This window comes from Myripristis murdjan, chromosome 19, assembly GCF_902150065.1.
Source record: "Myripristis murdjan chromosome 19, fMyrMur1.1, whole genome shotgun sequence".
Lineage (NCBI taxonomy): Eukaryota > Metazoa > Chordata > Actinopteri > Holocentriformes > Holocentridae > Myripristis > Myripristis murdjan.
The window spans coordinates 12,040,512-12,051,233 of record NC_043998.1 but is presented as its reverse complement, the minus strand read 5'-3'; the positions used below and the strand labels follow the sequence as shown (position 1 = coordinate 12,051,233).

Below are 10,722 nucleotides of genomic sequence, written 5' to 3'. Positions count from 1 at the left end.
AACTTAGCTGCACTCAAAATTTAATTTAGATACCTAATAAAGGTAATATTCCTGCAGCTTATGCCATGCAGTTGTTGCTCAGGAGAAACAAGTTCTTCTGTAAATCTACTTGAGCCTGAAAGACAGCAAGGCGGTAAGGAAGTAAAGATCATGAAATGCCAAACACTCCACTGAAGAGAAGAGAGGTGAGGCAGTCTTTGTGAAGCTTCAATCCCTAACAACACACCCCTGGTTGTATCATTTGAAAGAGGAAGGTTATACCTGAACCATGATTAGTGGAGTCTGACGCAGAATCAACCTTTTCTCAGCAAATGAGACTGAAAGACAAGATCAATGTATACAAAGTTTATATTTGCTGAAAGTAGACCGTCTCTCCCTTGAAATCCATATTTAATTGCCCTGACAGAAAGCATCCATCCTGCTTTCAGCGTCCTTGGACAAAAATTGGGCCGCTTAGAAATGCCCATTCATTAGCTACTGCTCATTCAAAGTTGGATGACTCACAGCGAAGAAAACCTGAGGTAAATTATAAATAATTACAAATGAAATGACACACACAAGACAATCATTAAATCAAAAAAAGTGTATTTCAAGATGTATTTCAAAGCTTGTGAAACCATATGCATGAATGGAAGACTTTCAACCAGTTTAAAATGTTATAGGAATCTTCATAAATTTTTTTTTTTTCTAAAAAGCTGTAAAAAAAATTCTCTAAGAACCAACAAAATTACATCATTTAAAAAAAAAGAAATAAAAAAATGAAGCCTTCATAAAAAAAAGTTCATTCATTACAAGGAACAACTTGAAATGTACACCACTTCCATTATCTCCACCCCTGTTCTGTTATCAGTCTATATCTAAAATCTAACATTTTTCAAACACAAACCATCATCTCAAGTTCAGAAACAGAGGCGAGGCTGTCTAGAGGCCCTGCACCTCCCACAGCAGGATCTCGTTGTAAGCCACGGTGAAAAGGAGCCTGCCAGAGGGAGAGAAGTGGCACGTCTGCAGGGAGTCACTGTGGTGGAGGAAGTCCTGGAATCTGCCACTGTTTGACTCGATCAACTTCAACACTCGCCCTGACAGGAGAGCAGACATATTATTAACATTTCACGAAGCACTATCCGGAAAAATTAATTTCAAAGACATCCCAAGCTCAAAATATTGACATTTCATTAAAGTTACTCATTAACTGGCAATACTGCCAGTGAGCATACACTTTATAAAAGGTTAATGGTAAAAAAAAAAAGACAATGTACCTTTTGATCCCATGGCTATGAGGTGAATCTTGGAGAGACTAAAGCATGTGGCCCAGTGTGGCAGAGCAATCTTTTTTATTATCTGTGGCAGTAAAGGACATACTGTGTATTATGCATGTGCAGTGTTTATGGACACTTTGTCAACAACAACAGCTCTGTACAGGCATGAGAGACATCATGACACAAAGAGAGAATAGGCAGGCAAGGGGGCAGTCAGCTGTGGTACCTGTTTCTTCACCAGGCTGTAGTAGGACAGCTCTTTCTCTACTCCATAACCTGTGTACACCACCAGGCTGGGGTCTGCAGGACAGAAGGCAGCCAGGCTCGGAGGAGGGCTGTCATCCTCCTAATGTGGCGACACAAACACATGGATAGTGCAAGGGTAAGACGCTCAAACACTTCATAACACAAAGTAAACTCCTAAATGTTTACACAGGATTGAGGGATCAAGAAATACCAAAATTAGTCAACAGACATGTCCGAGCCCAGTGGAAACAACCTCAGCTTCATTCTGCAAAGATCAAACATCTCTAGTGCTTGACATCAATGAGTCACATATAACAAGGCCAAATTACTAGAATCATTCAGCAGAGTCTATTATGGCAACGGCCATGATTTATAAAAGGAAAGTACTGGCTCAAAAGTCCTAATTTCAAGACTGTGCATGTGCCTTTATTTGGAGAGAGGAACATTCACCATGCAATTCAGGAGGAAAAAAACATCTATATAAATTGTTATATATAATTACATTATCTGCATCCTATAGAAAATCATAAAAAGACATATAGCACTTGATACTTGCACTGACATTAGTAGTCAACTACGAAGAATTAGCAATTAAAACAAACCCCAAAATAGGCAGGAGCAGGAAATGTCAGCCAGTCCAGCAGGTCGCACTTGTCCTTCAACCAATCAGCAGCCCACACACTGACCCGCCTGTCTGCACCGGCAGCCAACCACATGTCATTTCCTTCCAGTCCAAATTCTTTGTACTAGAGAGAAGCATATAGAACAGCTTTAGACACACACTGACAAAAATGTCACAACAAGTAGTGGCAGAATGTGAGCAAGCACTTTACAAGTTCACTTTTTCTTCTTAAATCATATTTGTGCCCTTTTTAAGCTATAACAAATAATTTCCATATTCTATCATTCTGCATGCATACTGAGGAGCTGTGGGGAGCTGATGCAAAATGTCAGTGAAAGTTTTTTTTTTTTTTAAAGGCTGGAAGAAATCTTGTCAGTAGCACCTGAACTGAAGAGGACTGGATGCATTTTATGGCATTTAATTTTCTCATGAAAATTACTTGCAGAGGAAACTGAGAGTGCATTTGAAAAGTTCATAAAAAAAAAAAAAAGATTTGGCATTTTTGCATTATTTGATAGTCACAGTAGAAACACAGGAGACAGGGTAGAAAAGGGTTTGGGTCTTGGAACCTGAACATCAGTGGTTCCAGTTCCTTAATATTATGTGCTTATGTACCGGTTGAGCTACCGGGGTGCTCCATTTGAAGATTTTCCAAAACAATATTTATGTGTAGGAGGAAGCTGTCTGGCCTGATTCAGGAGCTGACCTGTTTGTTTACACACTGGATGGCAGTGATCGGTGCACCTTTGTGGTCCCTGATAACACGAACAGTCGCTCCATTCACTGGGCTACTGACCGCAACCAGGCCATTCTTCCCCGCTGAGAGGATCACATGACCTGTGGGAGCCAAAAGTTGATGAAACTTCCCAGCTTTTACTGCAATGTGACACTTTAATGATTCAAAAGGGGAGAATTCTCTTTCCACTTGTCCCCTTTAGCCTTACAAAGCAAGAAATCCCTTACATGACACAGAGATACCAAACTCCACTGAGAGTAGCCCTCACAGACCACAATGCAGTGCAGCCAGAAGGCATGTTTTGAGTAAAGAGTACAGTGGTGATTATAAAACATGTTCATAACGTATTTGTCTAGACAGCTATAATTATATGCCCGTACAATCACTTGTGATTGAAACCCACACGTTAATTCCACTTTTCTGAAGACTGTCAAAAGAGATTATGGGAAATGTAGAGTTTAAGCCTTTCTGTATTGTGAGGTATTCCACCTACGAAAATATCTGAGGCTCTCAAAATTATATATATATATTTTTTACTGTGTTTTTGTGAAAATAAGCTGACAGCGGTTAGGAAGATAAGAAGGTCTTCATTATAAATATTAGGCTTGGCAATGATAGTAATAATCTAGTTATTTGTAAAAAATTTGGAATCAGTTGTAGTTATCATATTGCATTTGGCTTCACTAGTACGGTTCCCATTCAAAGCATGCCTGTTTTGGAACGGGCCAGTTGCTTAGCCTCAAGTATTGCTGTTTGCAGTTTTCTGGAGAACCACTAACCCAAACAACTTAACACACAACAGTGCACTTTCTTGGGTCCTCAGCAATATACCTGCCAAAAGTGAAATCAACTGGATGAAAGGTTGTTGAGAAAACTGAAGGACTGACAGAAAGTGTGAGTGTGCGTGCGCATGTACACTCAACACTGCACTTCCTTGGGTCCTCAGCTATAAACCTGTCAAGTGTGAAGTCAATCAGATAAACGGTTGAGAAAATCAAAGGACAGACAGACACAGACAGACAGAGATTCATTCCATCTTAGTAAGATTAGATGAAGGGTAAGCTGTGGAGGTGTGGGCTGAAATCAACCTGGAGCTGTTAAGAGGTGGAGAAAGACAAAAAGTGTGTGTGTGTGTGTGTGTGTGTGTGTGTGTGTGTGTGTGTGTGTGTGTGTGTGTGTGTGTGTGCGCGTGTGCTGCCACTCCCCTCACCTCCACTCAACTACGCTTGCATGTGTCTTTTGCTTGAGTTGCTGATTAATTTATAGTTACATTAACCACCATATAAATAATTGTTAAATATATTATATGTCATATAAACATATCTGTAATTTAAATCCTATAGTATTATACAACTGTACAGCTGAAGGAAATACAATAACCACTTATTTTACACAAACATGGCAGCACTAAAATGTGCTTAAAAGTGTTCTTGAATGTGTGTAGATTCTGTTCTTACCTAACAACAAGCCACAAATGAGAGTGAATGTCAGAATCTTCTTGAAAACTGCACAAGTGGGTTTTAAGAACAAATTTGCTCTTAAGAATGCACCAATGATGCTACAAGTTTTTCTGGATGTTGGAGGAGACGACGCTGTCCTCTCTCACCATTAGCAGAGTACTGGACGGCAGTGACAGCCACGTGGTGGGGGTGCAGCTTCATCTCCATCTCTGCAGAGGCAAGCTGGAAGATCCTCAGGGTCCCGTCGCTGTAACCTGCTACCACACAGGCACTCCCTTCAGAAGAGCTCAGGACGGGGCTCCAGCATACACAGCCACAGCCCTGGCCAACAGAGGAACAAAGAAAGGCAAATAATTAAAAAGGCTGTACTATTAAGTCATGGTGTGATTGAACCCATTTATGTCATCCTCCCACTCACTGCCAGCTGACAATTTGAGGAGGAAACAGAGTTCCCACTGTGGCCCTGAGGTAAATTTCTAACTAGGCACTTTCTTGATATAAAAAGTTACTCCCTCTGGGTTTGTTGATGTTATTCAGCTGAGAAAGGTTCTCAGGGGGTAAACAGTGTGAGTTCCACTATAATTGGGCTTGCTCTGGAGAAAAAAAAAATGACATCTACTGTTTGAAACAAGTTGTACAGCACACTGTGTAAATTATATTCCTGTAAAGTTACACTTTAAAAAATTCACCCCCTGAATTTGTCCCAACTGACTGTCATAGAATTTTGTTGGTTTTGGCTGAACCATGTAGTGTTTTCTGAAATGAACAGGAACTATGTATTTTAGCCCCATTAGTTGCATCAAACTGTGGGTAACAAGTAGGAGAACAGTTTGAAAACATGATCAAACATGAAATGAACATGAAAATGAAATTCATCAATCACCAACATTACTGCTAAGTAGAAATTAGGAACAGACTTTATCTATTCCATTGGTTTGAAATGGACTTAACAATCTTCTTTTGTCATTTAAAATTACAATTTTATGAGTATGATTTTACTAGAAGAGATGAAATCGTTTTGTTTTTAAATGTATTTTTGTTTTCTTTCATATCTAAAGCAATTTGTATGACCGTGGTGTTTAAAATGTACTTTTTGCCTTTCCTAGCCTTAACTCCACTAGTCATCTCAAATCTTGCTATACAGAACTGATATAATGTGTAGTCTTTACCTGACTGAATTTGCTCACCTGGTTGAGCACCTGGAACTGCACCACCAGCTCATTGTTGGGGGCCGACCACACCCTCACACTGCCGTCCTCCCCGCAGGTAGCAAAGTGGCTCTCGTCTGGGCTGAACACCATGTCATTCACCTGGAGAACAGTCATGCACAAATAGCAAAGATGTTCAGCATAGACAGCACAGCACCTGAGGAGAACTTTAATTGCAATTTTATGCAGTTTTTCATCGTAGGCAGGTGATACCCAGTTTTATCTCCTGCAAAGGGATAAGCCAACAGTGTGTTGTTACCATTACACTTTTCAAACACACAGCCAAAGGATTACGGTTACTGTTTGAAATAATTGTTTTTCGTCTAAAAATCAATCTTTACATATAATCATAAAGATACATTTTCGGCAGCCAAGACTCCAGCAGTGATACTGTCATGCAGAAAAATACCCTGAAGAAAAAAATCACTGCAGCTTAATAAGTCCTGAGAAACTAGTTAGGCCATCTACTGTAGGTCAAAGAATGAATTTTCAAGCCGAGGACACTAGACAAAGCCAAGAAAACTCTCTGTGACCTTATCACCACTTGTTTGAAGAAACTGTTTCCCTTCCCTCAGGCTGAAGGTTTGTGACATCAGCCTATAAGAAAAACAGAGCCAAACAGTCCTTCATCCCTCAAGTTATAACCATAAAAAGCAAGAACTATATCACTTAATCCAACTGGTTCTAAGCTATAGGGCAAGATTGTACACTGTCTTAGCCTACTGTAATCTGGTAGCAATTGTATGCTTTCTTTATTTGAGTGTGAGTGTAATATGTTCTCTTATTGTAACATGTCTAACATGGTTACACTGCAACCTCCATTTCCCCACAAATATAAAAATATTCTTCTATTACTACTAAAATTACGACTACTACTACTACTACTACTACTACTACTACTACTAAGGAGGGATCACACTTTCACTGTTGCTGCCTTTAAACTGTGGAGAAACATTAGGTCTGCCCCTTTATCAATTCAGTTAATTCAAAACTCATCTCAAAAATCCATTTCTATTCTTTGACTCCGTATAATCTTTCAGTGTGTGTGTTTGTGCAACTTATTTACACCCATCGGTTTCTTTTAAAATCAGCTTTTTTCTTTTGTGCAGCACTTTGGTCCACAGTGGTTGGGTGCTTCACCATGTGGTAAAGCTCATGTCAGTACCTTGGTCTTATGTCCACTGACAAGGCGGATGCTACTGTTATCCATCCAGTTGATGTACCACAGGGTGCCTGCTGTGGTGCCAACGATGCCCATATCCATTGCATGACCAAAAGCTGCACTGACTATCGTCCCGTCCAGCATAATCTCTTGCTCCAGCACCACCAGAGCCCCACTAATGGACAGACACAAGAGACCAAAGTGAAACTGAGATACAATAAGTGCTGAAAGATCTATTTAATATATATCCTGTGGTAATAAGACTGAGCGATTTGTTGGTATTATATAGATACTGTAATATGACTTAATATCATCTAGGATGTTGGATACTGTAATACTGGGAGATGGAATAAGCACTGCCTTTTCTGGTTTTAAAGGCTACATTACAGCAAAGGGATGTAATTTTTAAACTTGATGAGAAGGTGGCATGTTCATGTTCTCCATTTCATAAGCAGTTTGCATGTAATACATTCAAATATATAACTGTTACCAACATTAGTGAGCATACACACACAAAAGGTAAAAAAAAAAAAAAAAAAAAAACAGAGAAGAAGAGGCTCAAGCATAAATGAGAAACAGGAGGGATGTTTACAGAGTATGAGCTACAGACCTGTCCTCTATGTTGGAAACCGCTACCCCAGGTTTTATGCCCTGCACAGCTTTGACCTCCCATAGTCGCAACCAGCGGGTGTTGCTGCCAGTCAACAGACAGTTCCCCCGGCACAGGAGCACGCCTGTATCAAGAAACCACATTAGGCCATTCTCTACTTTCAGAGACATTGGACAAAAAGGAGCCACACAAAGACAAAAAATGAAAACATATTTTGCTGTTTTACCAACTGAACAAAAAGCACCCCCTTAAACCAACACACACCGACTGACCAGAAAAGTGCCAGAAAATCATACTTTGTAATTTAGCCGTTGCTGTGGGGACTAGTAACACTCTGACTAGACATATTTGTTGTCCAAACCCAGATTATAAATACAGATAGCCAGAAAATGACCCATGTATACCAATCTCTCCCTGGTCAGCTTCCCAAGTCATGAGGCAGCACTGTGTGTTCACGTCCCAGACACAAACATGTCCTCGATTGGTGGCAGTGAATAGCATGGAGTCAGTGTGGTAGCACAGAGATGTCAGCTCCACATCACCCAACTCCGCTGGGGGATTCACCCTCTGGACCTAAAGGGTGACAACCTGGTCAAGGCTTATGTACTGGTTTAAATGCTACCCTCAAATACACTATATTACCAAAAGTATTCGCTCACCTGCCTTTGCTCATACTATGAACTGAAGTGCCATCCCATTCCTAACCCATAGAGTTCAATATGATGTCGGTCCACCTTTTGCAGCTATTACAGCTTCAACTCTTCTGGGAAGACTGTCCACAAGGTTGAGGAGAGTGTTTATAGGAATTTTTGACCATTCTTCCAAAAGCGCATTGGTGAGGTCACACACTGATGTTGGTCGAGAAGGCCTGGCTCTCAGTCTCCGCTCTAATTCATCCCAAAGGTGTTCTATCGGGTTCAGGTCAGGACTCTGTGCAGGCCAGTCAAGTTCATCCACACCAGACTCTGTCATCCATGTCTTTATGGACCTTGCTTTGTGCACTGGTGCACAGTCATGTTGGAAGAGGAAGGGGCCCGCTCCAAACTGTTCCCACAAGGTTGGGAGCATGGAATTGTCCAAAATGTTTTGGTATCCTGAAGCATTCAAAGTTCCTTTCACTGGAACTAAGGGGCCAAGCCCAGCTCCTGAAAAACAACCCCACACCATAATTCCTCCTCCACCAAATTTCACAGTCGGCACAATGCAGTCTGAAATGTACCGTTCTCCTGGCAACCTCCAAACCCAGACTCGTCCATCAGATTGCCAGATGGAAAAGCGTGATTCATCACTCCAGAGAACGCGTCTCCACTGCTCTAGAGTCCAGTGGCGGCGTGCTTTACACCATTGCATCCGACGCTTTGCATTGCACTTGGTGATGTGTGGCTTGGCTGCAGCTGCTCGGCCATGGAAACCCATTCCATGAAGCTCTCTGCGTACTGTACTTGGGCTAATCTGAAGGTCACATGAAGTTTGTAGCTCTGTAGCAACTGACTCTGCAGAAAGTCGGCGACCTCTTTGCACTATGCGCTTCAGCATCCGCTGACCCCTCTCCGTCACTTTACGTGGCCTACCACTTCGTGGCTGAGTTGCTGTTGTTCCCAAACGCTTCCATTTTGTTATAATAGAGCTGACAGTTGACTGTGGAATATTTAGGAGCGAGGAAATTTCACGACTGGATTTGTTGCACAGGTGGCATCCTATGACAGTTCCACGCTGGAATTCACTGAGCTCCTGAGAGCGGCCCATTCTTTCACAAATGTCTTGTTTCACAGTCTGCATGCCTGAGTGCTTGATTTTATACACCTGTGGCCAGGCCAAGTGATTAGGACACCTGATTCTGATCATTTGAATGGGTGAGCGAATACTTTTGGTAATATAGTGTATGTCACCCTCTCTTGTAAACCAAGGTGCTAAATGAAGTCTATTCAAAAACATAAGCAGACCAGTGTGGTGAGAGTCACAATACAAAAATTTTCACTTTGGCACTAAAGAACAACATGGAAATGTGGTTTTGATTTTAAAATAGTATCAGAGCAAAAAATCATAAAAGAAAAACGACTCAAGAAATATCCTAGAAACATTTACTAACACTTAAAAATTCAGTAACTGCTCTTCTTATTATTGCATTTCATCAAAATGCAAATGTTTGTACATTCAAAGAGGATATTTGAGACACCCTGAAACCATTTCCCTGCAGTACAGACAGTAGTTTGCTATTAAACAACATTGATGTTCTTGAAACAAAACAGCACAGCTAAAAGAATAAAATGTAGTATTATATGATAAAATATACACCAATGTTTATGTGTCTTATATGGGTGTTTACTCTTTGTAGTAATCAGTATAATACAAAACAGCCCTGTTTCTTGAAATTAAGTATGGCATGAACAACTACTGAATTCACACTGTGACCACCAAATACCATTCAATTCAGAGAGAGATCTAAAACTACTCATATATCCATGTCTTCTCAGATTCAGCAAGTGTTTGTGTTTTTTTTAAGCAGCTGTGTACCTTGAGGTCCACCTCCAGGCCCACGGTGTGAATGAGGCCGAAGAAAGCTCCCAAGCTGCCTACACAGGCCAGCTGGCTGGCTGCTGAGGGGCTGAAGGCGGCATCATGGATTGGCCCTGACATTCTCACACTGGACAGCAGCTGGAAGGTCCTGCTGCTCCACAGGGCCACCTCAGGCTCAGAGAAGTCTCCTGCAGGGTGTTGGATGACATCAACAGTCAAAGCTGGCAGAGGCTTGCAGTGGGATAAAGAGACATTTGCTGTACTTTATGCAATCATGTCAAACTGGCTTCAAAAGCATATCAACAAGAAATCACCTGTGTTCCCCATAAAGTTGGGAACATTGAGAGCACACTTGACTCCTTCAAGAGTACATTAACACTACATGGCAAAAGGCCGAAATTTGTTGTTTTACGGCTCTCTATGAGTTTTAATTTTCCAGCATTTCGCACCTGAAGTTGCACCCTGATAAAAGATGTCAAAGCAGGTGGGTTCTTTGAATGGGCCAGAAGTACAATATACTTGAAAGTTTCAGTCCATAGACAGCGATGTGATGGCTGTTTTCTACTTTCCGTGATGTAGGGTTTGTTACAAGAGTCTTGAGTAATTCAAATGAATACTCAAGTGTGTAATGCGTGGCAGTGCGTATGTGAGGAGAGCTGTTCTGAGAATAAACCAAAAGCAATCAAACTGTTGCAACTATTATGCAGTGAGTCCAAAGAAGTAATTCAAACTTTACTGACCAACAGAGAGGAATAGCTGGTCATCCCTGGAAAAGGCAAGGCTCTGCACCGTCCCTCTGTGGTAGGAGATGGTATTACGGCAGACTCCATTCTGGATGTCCCATATGCAAATGAGGGTCCTTTTACCACTACTGCCACCTGCTGCTGATGCCAATGTCTGGA

General features: G+C 41.3%; 1 protein-coding gene across 1 annotated transcript in view; it reads right to left on the bottom strand.

Moving 5' to 3' along the window:
* Window positions 1-574: 574 nt before the first annotated feature.
* Window positions 575-10,722, bottom strand: part of wdr90 (WD repeat domain 90) — a 28,500-nt gene continuing 18,352 nt past the window's right edge. The window contains exons 32-43 of the mRNA XM_030078655.1: window positions 10,561-10,717; window positions 9,818-10,008; window positions 7,708-7,876; window positions 7,304-7,427; window positions 6,697-6,868; window positions 5,511-5,633; window positions 4,470-4,644; window positions 2,834-2,964; window positions 2,108-2,251; window positions 1,486-1,605; window positions 1,260-1,341; window positions 575-1,079 (exon numbers count right to left, since the gene is read on the bottom strand). Of these exons, the coding sequence (XP_029934515.1) occupies window positions 922-1,079; window positions 1,260-1,341; window positions 1,486-1,605; window positions 2,108-2,251; window positions 2,834-2,964; window positions 4,470-4,644; window positions 5,511-5,633; window positions 6,697-6,868; window positions 7,304-7,427; window positions 7,708-7,876; window positions 9,818-10,008; window positions 10,561-10,717 (1,746 nt within the window). The 3' untranslated portion in view covers window positions 575-921. The remainder of the gene's footprint in view (window positions 1,080-1,259; window positions 1,342-1,485; window positions 1,606-2,107; window positions 2,252-2,833; window positions 2,965-4,469; window positions 4,645-5,510; window positions 5,634-6,696; window positions 6,869-7,303; window positions 7,428-7,707; window positions 7,877-9,817; window positions 10,009-10,560; window positions 10,718-10,722) is intronic.